This window comes from Aplidium turbinatum, chromosome 10, assembly GCF_918807975.1.
Source record: "Aplidium turbinatum chromosome 10, kaAplTurb1.1, whole genome shotgun sequence".
In the NCBI taxonomy this organism is placed as follows: Eukaryota; Metazoa; Chordata; class Ascidiacea; order Aplousobranchia; family Polyclinidae; genus Aplidium; species Aplidium turbinatum.
Genome location: NC_137481.1, coordinates 12,757,130 through 12,776,939, shown reverse-complemented (window position 1 = coordinate 12,776,939; position 19,810 = coordinate 12,757,130). Strand labels below are relative to the sequence as shown.

At 38.0% G+C, this 19,810-nt stretch overlaps 1 protein-coding gene across 3 annotated transcripts; it reads right to left on the bottom strand.

Moving 5' to 3' along the window:
- Positions 1–1,566: 1,566 nt before the first annotated feature.
- On the bottom strand, positions 1,567–18,046 carry LOC145777910 (ras-related protein Rab-3-like). 3 transcript variants are annotated; one of them, XM_082589267.1, is made up of 6 exons: positions 17,963–18,046; positions 5,239–5,469; positions 5,027–5,145; positions 4,295–4,419; positions 3,506–3,566; positions 1,567–3,245 (listed from the first exon to the last, which is right to left on the bottom strand). In XM_082589267.1, the coding sequence occupies exons 2-6, from the start codon at positions 5,467–5,469 to the stop codon at positions 3,116–3,118; spliced, it is 666 nt and encodes a 221-aa protein (XP_082445393.1). In that variant the 5' UTR covers positions 17,963–18,046; the 3' UTR covers positions 1,567–3,115. The 3 variants fall into 3 exon arrangements, with proteins under 3 accessions (XP_082445393.1, XP_082445392.1, XP_082445394.1); XM_082589266.1 differs by lacking the exon at positions 17,963–18,046 and adding an exon at positions 8,666–8,689; XM_082589268.1 differs by lacking the exon at positions 17,963–18,046 and adding an exon at positions 6,227–6,395.
- Between the last annotated feature and the right edge of the window lie 1,764 nt (positions 18,047–19,810).

Sequence of the window (19,810 nt, the reverse complement as noted above, 5' to 3'; positions counted from 1 at the left end):
CCTTTTTCCAAAAACTTTCGTCGTAAATGATTGGAATGACATTTATCAATTACTTGATCACGAAGTTGGGTATCCAATGAATCACCAAATTCACACATAGCTGCCTGTTGTCGCAGTCTGCAAACAAATTTGTTCACCGGCTCATCATGTTTTTGCATCAATTGCCTAAAAACATGGCGTTCAAAAGGTACATTAGCCTTAGGAAGAAAATGATCATCCAACAATGTTAAAGTCTCTTGAAGAGTTTTACCTTCATTGTCTGGAACCAAAGAAAAATAAATTTCTTGCACATCCACACCAGCAGTGTGCAGCAGCAGAGCCTGTTTTTGTTCATCACTGGTGACACCTTTTCCAGTGATATACAATGAAAACGCCCGTTTCCATCGCTTCCAACGTTGTCCCTGGTTTTGTGCATCACCATTGACATCAAAGGGTAATACAGCTGACACCTCGCAGGTAACTGCAGCTCCATTCATGATGCTCACTAGTAGTTTGGACAACACGATAAGAACAATTCACTGTCTGCTTGGACCTCTTGAACGAATAGTCTACAGATTTAAATATTTTCCTCGTCGCCAAATGTCATATTCTGTCTGTTTACTGGTGTATTATATACAGAAATAACATGCACTTCTACTTTGATTAATTACTGACAACAGAATGTCCTTCCGGGATACTTGCCAGGGTTGCCAAAAGATAATCTGGTAACCGGTCATAAGCATAACATAATAATCAGATTTCAATACACTACAGGACCATTTTAGTTTCTTGATTGTGCTCAATATATCTCGTAATTTCGTTTGATTTCTGATCCATTCGGCAGTCTTTTTGTATCGCCATGTTAAACCCATCATGATTCGTTCATGTGCTCTCTGCATAGTTCTTAGTTTAGGTGTTAATTTCTTTGTAAGGTTTTTAATATATAGCCATAGCCAATTTCGTATGATCAGTTGATCACTATAAAAGGTTGAAATATATACCGGTATTGTCAATTACTCATCTTGAAATTTTATCGCAGGAGACGCGATAATGAACTACGATTTCATTTGTGTTGTGATCACATGCAGGTCTCTTCATGAATGCTTTTGGTCGACAACCACACTCGACTCATCACCAACTAACACACATGGCACGTTCATGATCTGCACGATTTTGTGTAGATCGTGGTTGGTTTTTAAATCTTTATCCTCGGACTGACAAAGCCTAAATTGGTTATTCCTGGTAGTTTTGCATACTTGTAGAGGCTCTTGACGCAGGGCCGGTTACCGAGATTGACAGAGTGAAGTCTTTCGATTGTTGAAGTGTTGTTGCCGGGGAATTATTCCATTCACTAGGTGCCGCTGAATGGAGACCAGTCCTTAGAATGCGTTGCTCAAGCGCACACCCCGAGAGTCGAACCAGCGTCGCGTGATTTTGAGCTGGGCGCGTAACCACTGGACTAACGGGGCGGACTTGTGATTCGTACGCTTTCAATTGCCGCACTGAAGTTGCAATGTAATCCTCAAGCAAACGGTTGATCCATTTTTGTTGTAACCAACAACGCATAATGATGCAAAACGACAAAAACTTGTATTTCATGTCATGTTCACATTAAATCTACGGTACGTTGTGCTTGGGATGCCATAATGTATGTAATGGTCAAAGCATGGCAGTAAGACATCAATGAATTACGGCAATAACTTCACACAAACAACATTCATGAAATTTAGTTTGAAACTACGAGTGTAAGCATCTACTAAACACAAACGATTCTATTCTCCGACACATTCCGAAATGCTACAACTACAAGCAGATTTGGTAGGCAACTACCTAAAACCGCATAATAAACATCGAGGGACGTTGGAACGACGTTCAGAGCGCCATCCAAAACAAAAGCAATAACTAGTTAGTTATGTTCAGTAGCCTATATCCTCATAGGTTAGCAATCTTTGTTTAATTGCTGGTGAGAGGTTAGCCTGCTCTAAGGGTGAAGTGTTATTATGTTCACGTTGGAATAAAATGCTTTGTACCTCTTACTTTGGTTTAGTTTCGTAACTTGGAGTAGAGAATAAACCTTTAACAATTATGATTGCATGCGATCTGGTCGGTGTGTGCCAAATCATTGAGGATAACATCAATGGTATGTATAGTTTGTATATTGTCGCCTATATGCAGCTAAAATGATAATGAGATATTTTTGTCAAAATACCGCAGTTGCAAAGCACCACATTATGCAATAAAGAAAAAGCAGCTTTCGAAGCGGTGTTCTGCGCTCCCATAATGTTTGTTGATGTCAAAAAGTGGAAACAATTCGAAGATACGGAGTGTTGTAGGCGGATAGTTGAGTGACATAATCCAAAAATTAAACCATCACAAACTAGAAATGCAGCTACCGATCTCCTTTTCATGTTACGTACCGTACATTGAGATTGATTGAGCGCCAAGACGTTGGTTAATGGTTATGTACAAAGTATGTAATCATGTCATTTCAGAAGACGTGACACACAAGTCATACATTATGTAGGCTATAATATCTATGTTACAATATGCAAAATATACGTCATTATAGGCTGTCTAGGTCTATTGCACGTCGTGTGTCCCTAGCAATGAGGAATAGTTACTGATAAGGATTTTTCGGACGCACGCTAATTCATATTTATTATTTGCCCGAGTCCTCTTGATTTCATTTTCGTATCAAAAAGCCATTTACATGAATCATCGAAATAAACTTGATCTATTTTTAACGTAGAAATGTAAAACACAAATAAATACTCTGACAATACGACGTACCGGGGAGTTCAATGTTGAGATATAGATGTTTGCAACAAGTCACGATTGCACGGTTATTGTGAAACTCGCAACGCAGCAGAATAAAATAAAAACTCTGGAGGAAAATAAGCAATCTAACATTGCATTGAAGAAGTTCGAAAAATAAAACATTAACCCAGAGAGCAAAAGTCGTGTTTACGTCGTTTCAACGTCAATGTAAAAATGACTCTTGCTAGCTAGGTGTACCATCACGATAGAGGCATTCACCATTTGTGAATGCTACTTTTAAAAAAAACAACGTTAAAACGACGAGCTCTTCTCAATTGAAACGCACGAAATAAATCTGCAACGTTACATTTAGGTTTTATCAACATCCACAGTTGCTGGAACCTGCATTAGCAGAGCCTTCTGTTAATCTGGTTCCTTTGTTGGCATTGCCCAGTGATGGGTCAGCATTGCTGTTCTCCGCCATTTTTTCACATATGGTATCAACCAGCCTGCATGGAAAGCGAGGGTAATGTGTTTTAATCTTTCTATAATCTTACCAGAGTGGGCACAGAGTCGTGTCAGGAACAAATTTACATGAAACCCGAAAGCAAACTTTCAAAAAAGACTATATACCATTGCTGTAACTATTCAAGCGATTGCCTGGAATCAGCTTCCACGTCGCAATCTCATTCAGCTTTGCATGAAATGGCAAAATACTTTGAATTCTTTTGTGAGATTCTCAGCCTGACAAAAAAAGCACAATCCTCACCTGTCGAACGTCTGCTTCACATTAATGTTGTCTTTGGCGCTCGTCTCAAAAAATTCGCACCCTAAGATACACAGAGTAGTAGCAAGAATAATATTGGAAAAATACGGTTAGCTTAAAATAACAGTATGGATCACAGCCTTCTTTTGATAATCATACAAACATACTTAATGACGTATTGACACAATTCGTCCAGGGATCGTTGCAAGCTAGTAAGTCCAGGGATCGTTGCAAGCTTGCAAGCAAGTACAGGCTATAGCATGCAGCTGACTAGATGACTACCGTACATGTCCCGTCGCTGCTTCTAGCTACCTGCTAGGTTGCATATATGCGATTCGTAGTGCGTTGCATGTGGTCGCAATGTGTGGACAACTTAGTGCTTGCTATGTGGGCGAATGACAAAACAAGATGCGACTAGTCAATTCTCAGTGTATTTTAAGACACATCTGCTGGAAAATTTTTATAGGCAACAATACCCAAGTCGGTTTTGACTCGTGCTCTACACTGGAGGCAAGAGTTGGCGGCTTTTACCATCTCAGAGTAAACGAATTGTGATAGGCCCCCACGTGAGAACATTTGTGAAACACCTGAAAGCATGCGGAAGAGAGGAGGTATCTGATATATTGGAAGATATAGGGATAAGTAAAAAACGTTTGCAACTGAAGTGCAACTTGTATCTGCATTACAAGCATGAAACATAAAGAGCGAATCTTGGTTGCATTCAATCTCCATTCTGCGCTAGAGATCGATGTTGAATACAATTTGTGAGATTTCAAAAACGCATTTTTCTACCTAGTTGTTTCGCCAGTTCTTTTCCTCGCTCAGTCGAGACACATCGATCTTCCTCCATGTCGCATTTGTTCCCAACCAGAGTTACCTGGGCGTTGTCCCAAGAGTAGGTCTTAATCTGTGTGGACCTGTGACAGGGTTTCCATGCATTCATATTTTGGAAATTATAGTACATTAGATATAGTAGTTTAAAGGAATTTTGCAAGAATGCAGATTTCAATTGGTTTGTTTTTGTTTCCAATAAATTTCGTATTTTGAATACAAATCTTGAAAAAGTTACATTGATACGTGCTTCAGTTGCTACTGTCTCAAACAAACAATTAAATCTTGTTCACCATCACCGCAGCGCGTTGACCTGCTAAATGAGCAGGAAGCGTTGTATTCTAACGCAAGAGGAAAGAAGATTATTGTCTAGATTGCGCAAATGACAAACGAAGCACGCGGTTAAACAGGCAAGTGACATTGGTCGTGTCAAACGTTTTAGAGACGTCTTGCGACATCGATCATAAAAAAAAACGCTAAACGCTTTTATTTGCCGCGGTATCTTTATTGCATCCTAAATGGATAGACTTTTATTACCGTAACACTACGCACGATATCCGTCCCAAAGCTGGAAATAACCAGAAAAAAAACAAAAGCAAGGATTACTTCAAGCATGACGATGGAAAAACTTGGAATTATTGGTGGACAATGAATATGTAACAAACAAAACTATGGGTAGAGCGATGGACTTACCAATCATGCACACTGTTAAATGATTCTTCACTGGTAATATCGTACATTAATATAAAGCCCATGGCTCCTCTGTAGTAAGCGGTGGTGATAGTTCTGTATCTCTCTTGGCCGGCAGTGTCCTGAGATTAACAAATTAAATCATAAAAAAAGAAAATAGTTAAGCGTCTGGTGTTATCTTCATTCAAACTGTTTATATTCAAAAACTCCCTTACCCAAATTTGAAGCTTGCATCGGTAATCATTCCTCACGACCGTTTTTACTTTAAAATCGATTCCCACAGTTGATACAAACGCGCTGGTGAAGGAGTCGTCAGCGTAACGAAATAAAAAAGATGTTTTTCCAACACTGCTGTTGCCAATGATCAATATTTTGAACATGTAGTCGAACGTTTGGTCAACTGCATCCTTAGGTGGTTGCGGTTGTACTGAGTTTGAATTTGCCATCTGAAAAATAAACAAACATGTTAAGTTGAACATTAACGCGGCACCATTGGGTTCATTTTTTGTGCTGTTGAGGTTTTCCACAGAAGCGTATGCAACTTCTTGGGCACGGTAATTATTGTGATTTTGATAAATTCCATCTAAAATAAACATAACTATTCTTGATCTTTTTGGAAGCAGTAATGTTTCTGTTTCTTCAAAGGTCTTCATTCTTAAATTCTTTGCTGTTATCGCACACATACATTAACCCAGACAGCAAATTAACCGTTTTTTACATTGAAGCATGTTTGCAGACATTGAAGCAACGCAAAAAAAAACGGTTGATTTGCTGACGGGGAACTGTAAACAAGGTGATTTCATTCTGAAGCATTCCAGTATAGGACAAATACAACTGCAACCCAGAAAATTAGCTTTCCAATTTATAGACGTTTTAATTCGTACTATCACGGTGCCGCTGCCGTGAGTGCTGAACAAGTAATGTCGTGCAAGTATGGCACCAACATTCAAGTAACTCAAACCAAACCGGTAAAAGTCAGACACATAAATATTTTAAACTGCTTGAAATACAAAACTGAAGTTGCTATTGGAAGAGTGATTGATATTATGTGAATGGCGTAAATTTCAGTAAAAATAGTTTACAAGGCACTGTTGTTGTCAAAGCCAGTGATAATGTTTACTCTACCAACAATTCTACTCAAATGATCATAAAATAAATTCCCATAAGTAACAAAAGCAAAATTTTAAAAAGAAAGTGAATTACCCCTAGTAGCAAGCGATTGAAGCACTCAAACAAACAAATATTTTTAGGTGTCGCAGCAGAAGACACGAAGACCTACGTCACAACACTATTTTCATGGTAAAAAGTTATCTGAAAAAAAAGCCAACAAAACCAAACGCTGTTCTATAGTTCTGTACTTATGAAAACCAACATGGAGTTCTGTTTCTGTTTTTAAGGAAACCGAGGGTGAGTGCACAAGACTCTCTTTCTCAATTGCCTTTCATGAAAATGCATATATAATACTCTTGTTAGCTCAGAAGTCAAAACTGATGAGTAACTAAAAGTTTTGTCGAAGGTTTGCCGTACGGGAATGTCACTGCACAAACTAAGCTTACAAAGCCATATGACTAAAAGGCCAAAAACTGCCAAAAAATAAGTGAAATGGAACTCTTCACTTTGAAAACACAACCTTATCAAAGCTACGAATAGTAAAGATTCCGCCAGCCAGAGATATACGATGTGTTTCAGAACATTACAAAGTTACTAACCAAACAAAATGCCGGTTTAAAGGAACGCCTTTCGCTAATAATACAATCAGACGCACAGGGCTTACCCAAGCTGGGCAAAATCTTTACGTGTAAAAAGCGTCTATCGACGTTTGACGACCACAACGCGTCTGTTTCGTTACAGCCGTTTTTTTCTACGCTATTCAAAAAGTGTATAAATGTGCTTGAGATATGCCGCTTCACCCGTGGCATTTCATCACAAGCTGAGTAACGAAAAAGGTTACACATTTAATAAACTTAGTGAAGGTTCTTGTTGATAGTAACCTGAAAAAGCGCTTGAACTGGTAAAAACAAAATTGTTACAAGCATAGAAGACGTTTCGATTATAAACGAAAATTATGACAAATAATAAGTTTTTTTTATGATGAAATCGAAAAAATAAATATTTTTGTTGAATGAAGAACCCTTTGTTTCAACTTACCCGACCCCATGCAGTTTTAAGTAAATAAACAAACAATATTTTCTTAGTACCAGGGCGCACATGTAGTCCATCTTTGACGGAAGTATTACCCGAGTGTTTATACAACAAGCATAGCAGCGACCAAGTCATATTTATTCACCTAAATTATTGATGAAATCCACTCACATCGAACCGAAACAAAAAGCTAGACTTTCATTGAAGTTGTTGCTCCTCAGTCAGAACGAATTTTCTCAACATTAACTCAGTGCTCTTCAACCGAGTATACTGTATACCTTACTAGTATATACCAGATTACCAAATGAGGTATATATACAACTGAGAAAGGGTATACGGATTACTGCAGGGCTTCTAATAATATTTTTTCATACATATGAAAACTTATTAAAGTACGATATATTCGTATACAGTAGCGGATCCAGGGGAGCACTTGGTCATGTGCATCCCTAATTCCCTAAAACTAAGAAACAAAGTAAATTTTTGTCGTTTTTATTTATTTATTTTTTCGCTTTCTCAATCATATTTCGTCAACCTAAGTGGTTGCATGAAACCCTAGTTTTCATTTTAGTGATCTTTCTTCTAAGTGCAATTGAACATTTCAAAGGTATACCACGAGAAAAAAGGTTGAAGAGCACTGATCTAACTGACTTTTTACAAACCACAAAAATTAATCTTAAAACTCGGTATGGAAATTAAAACGATGTTTTACGAGCATAAGGCAGTCCCTTCAATCACTCCACAACAGCTTACAAAACTTATACATCTACTGGTCTGAAGAAAAGACTTAAAAATGGAGATTGTGGGACATAGTTTTTCGAATTTGCCATCAACGACATAAAATAGTATTGTTGCAAAACTTGGAACTTGTTTAGACCAAAGGGAATCAGGACGAAGTGTGCACAGCACCACATCAAAACTGTGTGTTTTTTTAACTTTTTAATTGTGCGGTAGATTGTTGGCTTGCTTTTATTTGTACAATCAATGACGTTTTTTCAATTTTGTCATAAACTGCTGGTACTCTGAATAATGCCATTCTGTGGTTTCCAACATGTTTCCTTATTCGTGCTTTCTTGAACTGTTTGAATCTTTAAGCTGAGATTTCATACAAAACACAGATGTTGCACTGAACAAACTGTCTGAATCTGCCTTCATGCTGACAAGGCTACACAACGATTCAGCTATACAACGTCTTCAGCAATAGTATTTCGAGTTTACCAAGGTCAAAATTAGAAAAAGGGCAACACATATTACCTCGCAAACGACCCAAATTTTTTGCTTGAAAAAACAAACGGCAAATCATTGACATTATACAACCTCTGACATAGGTAACGCAAAAGTTTCAATTTTGTTTCAGGACGATTTTAACTACAAAACTTTAAGTTGCATTGCACTTTCTGCATTTAACATTCTGGAAATTAACAAAAACAAAGTGCTTCCATTTATAAGGTTTTACTCTTTACGGATCCGTACGTTATGTTTCATAAAACTTAAACCTACCTCAATCCCCGCATCCTGCCGCATGTTGCAATGTTACTTTGTTCTGTGGAATCTTACACACAGTAAAAAAAAAACAGTAAATGTTTGTGACAATATTGCTATAAAGAATCTGAACGTAGCCTTCGATGCTACCTTTAACTAGGTAAAGTATTTACCTAAACTCTGTGACAAAAAAAATTAATTTACCGTTTGCAGTTTGAAGCTATATCATGCAGCAAAGCAACGTAATTACGTTTATATTGTCACAAATTTCTCATTCAGAACGATAATAATCGCCTCCTACCCTATTGAAACCTAAGAGATGTTGTGGACTTGATCCATAATCTTCTCAGTTGCAAACTCTTCTGTTAGGTTTGAATCAAACTCAACATCAGGCATTCGGCCGAAAGCGATCGATTTATTGATTAACAACAGAACAATCGGAATTACGCTTATGCTCAGCCGTGCATGAATTCCATGTTTCTAAGACGCTTATTGAGGCAATTCTTCCCTTTCTAAACGACAAATGAAGCAGTCGCTTCGGTTGCTATAATTTATCGGGATTGTAGCGGCTTATCGATTGTCAGAGCGCTTCCGTCAGTACAAAGTATAGGGTGCAGTTAAGAAACTCTCATCAATAAATAATCACCTTCATTGCATGACGTCAAATCCGGTGCGTTGCGATAGACGATCTATCCAAGAATGATTGGAGAGACTGCAAAGTAATCTTTGCTGACTTTGTACGTTTAAGCGCATCGTTTACTTAATATGAAATACGTCCACTTATTATAATTTTTCTGAAAGTAACTTATAATAAATGGATGCCTTTAATTTTAAGCAAACGATACGCTTAAACGAAACGCACAAAGTTAGCAAAACTCACTTAGTAGTTAATACAAGTATATTATGCTTTTCGAAACGACAAAGATGTTACAAAACGTTTTACTCTTTGTGCGTTAAAGACGGCGACAGAATATCTGGGCGATCTATAAAATGCTGCTGGCCATATGGCTACCAGAAGGTTTCCGAGTTTTGCCACATATTGAAGACTTTAGTTCTCACTTCATGTTTCAATACTGATCTGTTTGTTGTCATTTTTTATGTATGGTCTTTACAGATCATGTAAATTTGCTGAAGAGTAAGTAAGATGTGCAAAAAGCTTTTTCACAGCTTACCTCTAGATGTTAGAAGCAATTTTGAGCTTTAAAAATGTATCATCTGTACCAATGCTTGATTACCACAATAAATTAACCAATATAGAAAAAGCACTATTCACCAACTAGATCTAGTTACTAGAAGGTAAAACTTCCATCTCAAACTGACTGCAGAACCAATGATGTAATGAGAAAACGAAATTGAAAACTACCTAAATTCACCGAAGCAACAAAGCGTATCGTAAGACGGGTAATTTTTCTGAATTTCACTTTATGGGGTCTCTGCAGATGTTTTACAAAAAAAGCAAAAACATGAAAAGCAAAAAAAAAAACATTCGCATCGCTATAAAAAGACTGGATAGAATCCTATCTCACTGAAACGTCACAAAAAAAAACAGCAGAAATTACCAATCAATGTTTAGTGTTTACAAGGCGTAGAAAAATAACATATTGTAGCGTGATGTTACAGTAAGGCGATTTTTTTTGAGCAAGGTCATTTGTAATCGTCACTTTACATTAATCGAACGTAATTTTACGTTGGATCTCCAAGGACATCACTTCCACTGATCCGTCTATTTCTATCGATCGTGTGAGTGTCTATGCTTCCCTTCAACGACAAGCAATGCACGTCCGTAAAACATCATCCAACGTTGATTCAATGATATGAATACAGATAAAGCTTTGTCGCAGTTATATCAAATCATAAATCTAGATGTCTAATAAGTCATGAAATAAACGACTGCACCACTAAAGCGTAACACAATCCGATGACGTGTGATGTTGAACTCGTACTCCGATAGCAAAATTACAGAAAAACAAATACCGTAGGCCTATTAAATAAAACAGTTATTGTTGAGAAGGAACGATCTTCCTCGCGTCAGCACTACCTGACTACTCACTACAGAACAGCGAGCATTGTGTTTCGCTAACCATACCGGACCGGTGTAGCCTCCACACTAGCCACCACGACTTCTCAATCGCTGTCAATTATCGCAACACTCGACTGGCGAGTAAAACAATTTTATATCGTACTTTCCACACCAGTTTTTGTATAATGCACATGAGTGGACTTTTTTAACCGTAGTTTCAGCATTTTTTCTTTTGTTTGAATAGTGTATGACTGTATGTGTATAGTGTAACACATAGCGATCTACATACACAGGCCTAGACAATGTGCGAACTGGATGCCTGACTGTAGGCTGATGTAACTTCGATTTTAAACTCTAAACTAAATTTACTTTATATCTATTTGAAACGGTAGTTTTGATAACGCAAATTGCCAAAGTGTGATCACTGAATCTCAAATCACTGCAAAACTCTTAATTTCACGTTGAAAAAATGACAAACCTTTCCCAATTTCCAGTGTTGCCAGACGTTGTTTTGATTTCTAGCGCAAGTGCCAAAATCTAGTACGTTATTTGAATGATAACAAAAGCACTAAATAACTCAAAATCACACAAAATATACACAAAAACTATATATATTTATTAACTAACACCCAAAAGCTTTCAGTCAAATTTTAAGCTGCATGTTGTCATGGCTTGTGTATAAAGATCGCTATAGTGTAACAACATTACAACTATATTTACAAACAAACTGTAAATTAAAACCAATAGCTATCCACTGGCAATAATTCAATTCAGTCAAACTCTCACTGGTGGATTTATAGTAGAAAAATACCATAAAACTTATTTCCTGGGTAAGTTATTATTCTGCATGTTTAATTGTTTAGCTTCATCAAGCACATCCAATAGACATAGCTTGCATTTCTGTAATAATATTGACTTTAATGAAAATTTTGATGAGACAACACCAAACAAAAAGTTACCATAACAGTCAACTGCAATCATGTTAAACTTAGCAAAAGTTAACAAAAACGGATCAAATCGTAATAACGCCGGCATTCAGGTGAACACGCTACCAGACTCAAATACCGTAACATGAAATTCGGCTGTTGGCTTTTGCTAGGATATCAAAATTACATCTACAGGGTGCGGACAAAGTCCTTGGACTGCTTTAAAGTGTAATATTTCTGTAAATAGTGAATAAAATCGCAAAATATTTTAACGGTGTATTGCCAAAACAGTAATTAACAATCGTACAAAGTTTTATTCAATATGTCCCCCTCTGGCCTGAATAACACGCTCAAGTCTACTTCTGATACTCCCTACCGCTTTACATAGGGTTTCTTGAGATATTTTGCCCCATGCTTTTTGGAAGCAAGTCTTTTAGGCGCAGACAGTTAGGCGCCAGTCAAATAGGTGCGCACACTGTGGCATCTGGATATTTAGGTGCGGAGCACTGTGGCACCCGTCCATTTAGGTGCTATTCCTAGTAAAGTCTGCAGATTGTATCAGCCTGGCAGGTAGGGCAATGCTTTTCACACAGAATATTGTATTGAACAGAAAAATATGTTATGGCTTCCGTGCGTGAAGCTGCTTAAACCGGGAATGTTTTTCACACAAAATGTTATATTGAACACAAAAATAAATTGTATTTTAATGCGCGTGTTTGGCATTTCCGAACATGACTGAGTTCACTTTTAGTGAGTCAAATAATAACTACACTAAACATCAGTAAAAAATATAGCTTAGCTTATATTCAAGCGGGTGGTAGGCTTGAGTGAAGAGTAGCCTAACTTAGTTTTCCGTCAAAACCCCGACTAGGTTTAATAACGAGCAAAGTCGCGTCATTATGCTTGCAAGTTGTAGTCAGGGTTCATATGCCCTATAGAAATGTATTCATGTAGTAGAGCGTTGTCTCATACGAACTCGCCACACGACCAATCCATCCCGACTAGAAGTAATTGCGAAAGATAACAGATTAAGTAAGGTTCCATCTGGTTGCAACCTGTGTTCAGGATGCATAGCAAATGTCCTGTTGAGATGTGCTAATATCAAGAGTAGTAGAGCGTTGTCTCGCACCCCATCTCCACACACGCATTAAAAAAAACGACATATTTTTCTGTTCACTGTAACATTTTGTGCGAAAACATTGCCCAAGCTGATACAATCTGCAGACTTTACTAGGAATAGCACCTAAATGAATGGGCACCACAGTGCTCAGCACCTAAATATCCAGACGCCACAGTGTGCGCATCTATCTGACCGGCGCCTAAATGTCTGCGCCTAAAAGACACGGACCCTGCTTTTTTGAGAGAGCACTTCAACGCCTCAACTGAGTTATAGGATGAAGCACAGGCATCTGCCTCCAAAATGGCCCAAACACAATAGTCCATTGCATTCAGGTCTGGTGATGAGGGCGGCCGAACTTTCTTGCTCCAGAAATGAGGAAAATGGTTCTGGCATCATTCCTGGATTTCGGACGTGTGGAATGGCGCACCGTCTTGTTGGAATGTGAATGGCTTCCTTTTGAAGTGTTTCTTAGACTCTGCAAGGGCAGGAGTCAAACTTGTCTCAATGTACGAATTGGTGTTAACTTTAGCGCCTTGTGGAACAAAAATGAGGGGAGACCTCCATGTTTTGGAGACAGTGGCCCACACCATGACAGAAGACGGTTTCTGGCGCCTGAAAACTTTTTTCATGGAGTCAAGAATGTCTGCAGAAGACTTAGCAAGGATACGATCATTTTGTCGGTTACACACTGTTTCGACATTGAACAATTTTTCATCTGAGAAAATGATCTCTCCTGTGTCCGACTGTCTGTACCCGACTTCATTTTGTTCAGATGAATTTTAGCTCGATCGTGTCTCTTTTCTTTTTGAGGTCTGTGAGGTGTTGGCAAGCAGGGCTGCGATTTTTTCTTTCTTGTCGAACGACCAAAATTTTTACGCTTGTTTGTCGAATAGTAATATGACGTCACAAGAGTCATATTATAAGCGTTTGGCCGCGAGTTACCGTACCACACAGGTTGTGTGGTATCAAAGTCACTTACTTTAAGTTTTTAATCGCACGCTGGTTGAGTGATTGCAAAGGAGTATCAAGCGCTAAGTTATGTACCTACCGGACATGTATACAGGACAGCCCTCGAAATTAGCTTCCATCTACGACGGCAAAAACATTACCGTCGCCAAATCAACATACCATACCTATATACATACATAATCAACATACCTTGGTTGCGGCGACAATTGCCGTATGCTTTAATGTTTAATCAAACAAAATTTTATGCGCTTCTTCATCGCGTGTCACACAGTGGTAGCCCAGAGCATCACGCAAGCTATTTTATGCGCTGACAATGCTCTTGTGAACTGTAAAAAGTTTGCAACCTTATAAATATCGGCTTATTGTTACGCAAAAGTTATTCTTTCATCGAATGCTTATTGTTTACCGGTGTCGTTGCGAATAGAAATCATGGTGAAAGAAGATACAGTTAAAAAGTGGAATTTACCTGCTATTAGCAAACAGAAGGAAAAGTTAGTGTGGTATTTTGCAGAATTTGTAAAGAATTTTATGACGGAAACAAATCGGAATTAGAAAAGCTACGGGGTCCAGTTATGAAAGTAGTACGAAATTCTATATCATAAATGGTTCTTTGGCAGTAAAGTAATGCTTCCGATCATATGTTCATCGCGCGTTCATGAACGGCAGTTTTGCGTCTTCAAGTATTCCAGTGACGACGCGACAACCTCATCCTCCGATACAGCATCTGATGATTCCGATTCTGACAGCTAGTTCTTTATCAAACAGACTCGTGTTTGCTCGCAGTATTTCAATTGTGCCGAAATTATGTTAGTGTAAACGTAAATCGAGGCAATCATCTCGCAGTGAGATATTAATTTGTTACCGGTACCTGGTTGAACAATTAACGTTATTTTATGATAATTCAACGTCGCTAGATGTTGAATTAATGTAAAACAAACGTAAATTTCTTCTTGGGCATTGTTACGCAGGCAGCAAAATTCGTTATTTTTGCATTGACTTCACGTCTGTAGACGTTGAATCAATGTAAAAATGATGATTTTTGCTGTCTGGGTAAGCAATGTAACCCGCCAAGAAAATTAAATAGATTTGTGCTGACTCGAACGTTGAATCAACCCTAAATTAACTTACTTTTCCCCCTGAGTTATTTAACGTAACAGCGTGCGTATCGCTATTTTTGGTATTATTACATCACAATAAATCAAACAGTGTGGTCGTGATAGACTACTCTAGTATATTTTTTGCATCTCGTTTTTTCGATTCAACGTCTGCAGACGTTGAATCAATGTAAAAACGACGGGTTTTGCTAGCTGGGTTGTGTGGTTTTATGAATGCAAGTGCAAAATCGCCCATTACGTTACCACAGAAACCCTTTTAGTGGGTGGAAGTCGAGTTGCAATCGTGTTTACTGTCTATCTGTCTACTATTCTTTATTCACATTGCAAAACATTTCTGCAATCTTGGAACAAGTGCATAAGTCAGACATAAATACAAACTTGCTAACACGTTGACAACTAAAAGTAGCCTACTTCGGTTATTTTATCTATAAATAAAAACCGTTGTGTCGAATAGCACGAAACGTGTGTGGCGAAATGTTTGATGACAGACGTTAGAACTTCGATCAAAGCATTTTCCCGCAGTGTTCAAAATGTTCTGGAAGAGAACTCCTTTCCATAAAAATAGTGGCTTTTTTCATCTGTATTTCTGAAGATCTGGTCGGAAACTAGGCTGTTTTCTACATGTGAAAAACTTTCATAGCAAGTATCCAACAGTCATTTTACCAGAGCAATATTGTTAATTGGCTCAAACGGCGACATACAAACTGGCATAGACGTTCACAACTCAACGTAGCCTAGGTTATTTCATCTATAAAAGAAACCCGTTGTGTCGAATAGCACGAAACGTGTGTGGCGAAATGTTTGATGCCAGGCGTTGAAACTTCGATCAAAGCATTCTCCCGCAGTGTTCAAAATGGCGGCGCTGACGCCTTGGGAGTTTCTCGTGTGAAGCGTCGCTTTTAGACCTTGCTTTGAAGTAGGCTACCTGGCGCAAGAAAGTTTACGTAATTTAGCACTCTTATGATTGCATCACGTGATGCCCCCCGATTGTTCCTCGACCTGACGACGTTTAGTCATCTTTCAGTTTTTTTTCCTTTTTATGTTCCTTTTTTTTCGTTTTTTTTTTATTATTTTTTTCCGTAACGCACGGCGTTTGTCGAATAGTGATGGCGCGTGTCGAGTGACCTCGTCACCGAAAAAGGCAAAAATCGCAGCCCTGTTGGCAAGTTTGCGTTTTGATGGGGGACAACTTCAGATCGGTTTTAACGATCTTTCTGATCGTCTTTTCATTCACATCCATTTTCCTCATGGATCTCTTGGGAGCAACCAATGGATTAAGCGTTCATCGAGCATTGTTAGGTCGGATAGGTCCACATATCTATTCTGGGGTCTGTATATGAAGAGTCCAATTCCAAAACCACATAGGCGCCACTTTTACCAAAATTGAGTTTAGAGTGTCATTAGGTAGAGTATTACCATAGGTACCTACTATCAAATTCTTTCCTTCCAAAATCTTTTCTATATGCTTCAAATTCGACACTAAAAATTGCGTTTGTTTACAAAACCACTTATGCGACATCACACCTTTTTTCCAAAACCATTTGTATCCACAATTAACCAATCATATTAAGCCATTGTATCACGTGACATATCGCTGATTGTTAAACCGTTTTTGTCATTGTTTCGTGATAAGCAGCAGTGTTACCATTTGGCAAATTTCACTACCAAATTCGAGAAATTTGGCAGAATTTTACGCTGTTTGGCAGTAAAATTTTGAGTTGGCAGAATTTTGGCAAACATTTTTGGTGAGTGGGCAATCAGTCTCTGGTCAGTTTGGCAAAATTTGAAATGTGTTTGGTAGTTTGAAGCATCTACCATCTGGCAACACTGATAAGCAGTATTGTAGGCTTGCAGCCTACTGTTGCAGTTACCAACGGTGCTTAGTAGCCTACTTGAGCTTTATAGCTGTGTTTTTTGCTTTGTTTAAAATAGATTTGGATTGTGATGATGAATTAGTGGTGGTCAGCTTGGAAAAATGGTTTCAAAAATTGGTTTCTTTCATTCTGGCAATTTTTATTCTCCAGTTTATTTCCAAAACCACTTATATCCACATTTCTAATTTTATAAAAAGGCGATTCTAAGCCCTCCAATATTCGTTAGATCTGGACAAACGTCATGTCTCAATTCAGTAGGTAGTTATACATCGTTAGAAATCAAAACAGCATTACATTTACAAAGCGAAACTGTCATAAACGTTTTACACAATCACACTTTTTGTGTTTTTCACACTGTTTGCTGTTTACATATCATCCGATATCTTTGCTAACATTGAAGCTTTAATTGTTCAACAAGGTATAACTGGGGTGGAACTATCCTGATATAGGTTTATTAGGTTAACCGCATTTAACTGGCAAAATTTTTGCTATTTGTTATCCGGATAGCATAAAAGTAAAGTTGCTCTGGAATATGTTTTGGAATCTCATTAACAAATTTGGATATCCTTATCTGCGATTGTGACAATTGTAAGTTTTTGTGACTCACAAAACGACTGAAAGCCTTATTTTTGTTGATGCATGTGTTGGAAGATGAGGACTGTAAAGGAATTCAGTCAATAAGTGTTAACTCGAGTGTACATTTTGAGTTGACTGAAGTTTAGAGATATTGAAACGGAATTCAAATATTTTATAAGTGAAAACCCTGTAGGCCTATCTTGGGACTAATTTCTGTCATCAAGAAATGGAAAAATGTGAAAATACAAATTCTATGACAACAAAACATTTCTTCGGTTAACACAATTTAACAACTGATGTATTGCACTTCATAAGATATGGGTTGCAAATACAATAAATGTTGAGATGATTTTATAAGTCACTATTTACGGAAAATTTAGAAAGAGCAGTTGTCTGATAATTACCATTTATTATCTGGTAAAATAAAAATCTAAATGTACGGTTGTAACAGCTATTTGAATAAAACGATTTATTGATGTGTATACAATTTATGATTTAAGTATGATTTAAATTTAAAACTATATAGATATAGGTCACGATGAATGGTCTACAGCGATTGGCACATTAAAACTAAACAGTAACACCATTTAATAAAAATTGCATAACTGCAGAGTGCATTTATGAAACAATTTTCTGAAGATTCAAAATTAATGTTAGGTCTAAACTACACATAATATTATGTAACCTAGAAAAAAAATAGCCCACCAGCACTTACTTATGATATCCAATGTGGTAACGTTCCTCAAATCTTCACAATCAATTTACAATCGATACGTAATAGGCTAATTAATAATGTACTATAACAAATGTTAAAAAGTTAAAGTTTTTTATGATTGGAGTCAGCATAAACCTCAATGTGAATCATTACGAATTAAACCCCAAATTGAAAATTGACAAGGGTGCAACCTATTTTGTCCCCTGAACACTTCGTCCCTCGATTTTGTTTCCTGAAAAGATCAAGAAAAAAATACAACAGAACCGAAGTCGCTGATTGGAGTTGCCACAAACATTTCAAAATTTCTGGCAGGAGTGGGAAAACTTCTGCACTAATGTTACTGTCTTCTGCTGCGCAACCTTTCACTAGGAATAGGCTACAGTATTAACAATTTCTAGATGCGCGCTAGAATGCACGGAAAATTATATTCTTGCAATAATTGTTGGTGCTATGCAATGACGTCAGGGTTAGAAATGTTTAAGGATTTAACCTATTTCGTCCCCAGAACAGTTTGTCCCCCAATTTCGGGGGCCAAAATCAGGGTACAAAGAGTTCAGGTGACAAAATAAGTTGTATCCATTGCAAGACCTATTATATTTAGTACTTGTGGCTACTCAAGACAGTCATCCTGCTTTACCTGGAAAATCTTTCAATGGGTGAAACAGGGCTCCTTACACTTGTCCAACGCTTTCTGCCCTATTGGCCTTGTCGCTTAATTGTCTTTTCACCTCGTTAGCCTGATGTAACCCGGCATATTTCTTGCAATTCACTTGTTCTCCGCTTTCTGCCCTGGTGGCCTTGCTGCTCTGCTGACCTTGTTCCCTTAGTAGTCAACATGTGCTTCCAGCACCTTAATTCTCATTGCATTATATTTTGTCTGGTCGAGTGTACATACACATTACAGTTTACACATAGGCGCATTAATTAGTATATATCAGGGGTCACCAACATTTTTTGCATGCGGACCACTTTAGCACTAAGGAGAGTTGTGGCGGGCCGCACTAATAAAATTTTAAGTTGGTTGACTCTTATGCTAGAAAAGAACGCATTTCGTACCCAGTATCCAGCGTTACATGTTAATATTTATCTTAGAATACCGCAGCAACAAAATTAGTTGAAAAAAGCTACTGCCAGGCCAAGCTCCTTTAACAACACTTTTGACTTCTTTAACAATGCCTAATAAACGAGGCCACTTGTTTTGCGCACTTATAACGAGGCGAGCGGTTTCATCAGAATATTCGTCACTTTGCTTCACAACAGACATCTTGCAATTAACAGTTTCAGTAAACAAGGAAATGTTTGACACATCGCATTACAGGCAACAATAGTGACCTGCTGCAAACATATCAGTGAAAATAGGCTCCAATAACAGGGAGAAAGAAACCCGGAATGGCCCGATTCGGTGAGTTCCCTATTCGGTGAGAACCTTTTTCGGTGAGAGCCCTATTCGGTGAGTTTGTTTTTTAAATTATTGCGCGCCGTAGCCTAATTATCATTGCCGTTATAGGGTTTGGGGGGTTTGGGTTTTTGGGGGGTTTTGGGTTTTTTTGGGGGGTTTGGGTTTTTGGGGTTTGGGTTTTTGGCTTTGGGGTTAGGGGGTTTTGGGGTTAGGGGTTTTAATTAGGCTAGGGTACCCGATAATTTAAAAAAAAAAGGCAGTGGCTATTTGACCGGCTCCGGTCTTTGAATCTGAAACACTATTTGACCGGTCATGACGTCATTACATAAGTACTTTTTTCTTTGGCGCATACGTTGCGTCTCGGGTTGCCATTCTAGAGGGGATGAGTTCGATACTATCCGGAAGCATTGACTTTTTTTTCGTTTTTTTTTTTTTATTTAAACTTTGAA

Bases quoted from the DNA above. Each gene is read 5' to 3' on its own strand.
- LOC145777910 (XM_082589266.1), bottom strand. From the start codon at position 8,689: ATGCGGCAGGATGCGGGGATTGAG. The intron at 5,146-5,238 runs GTAAGGGAGTTT...TGTTAATCTCAG, and splicing joins GATGCAAGCTTCAAATTTGG to GACACTGCCGGCCAAGAGAG. The intron at 3,246-3,505 runs GTGAGGATTGTG...CTTTCCATGCAG, and splicing joins GTGAAGCAGACGTTCGACAG to GCTGGTTGATACCATATGTG.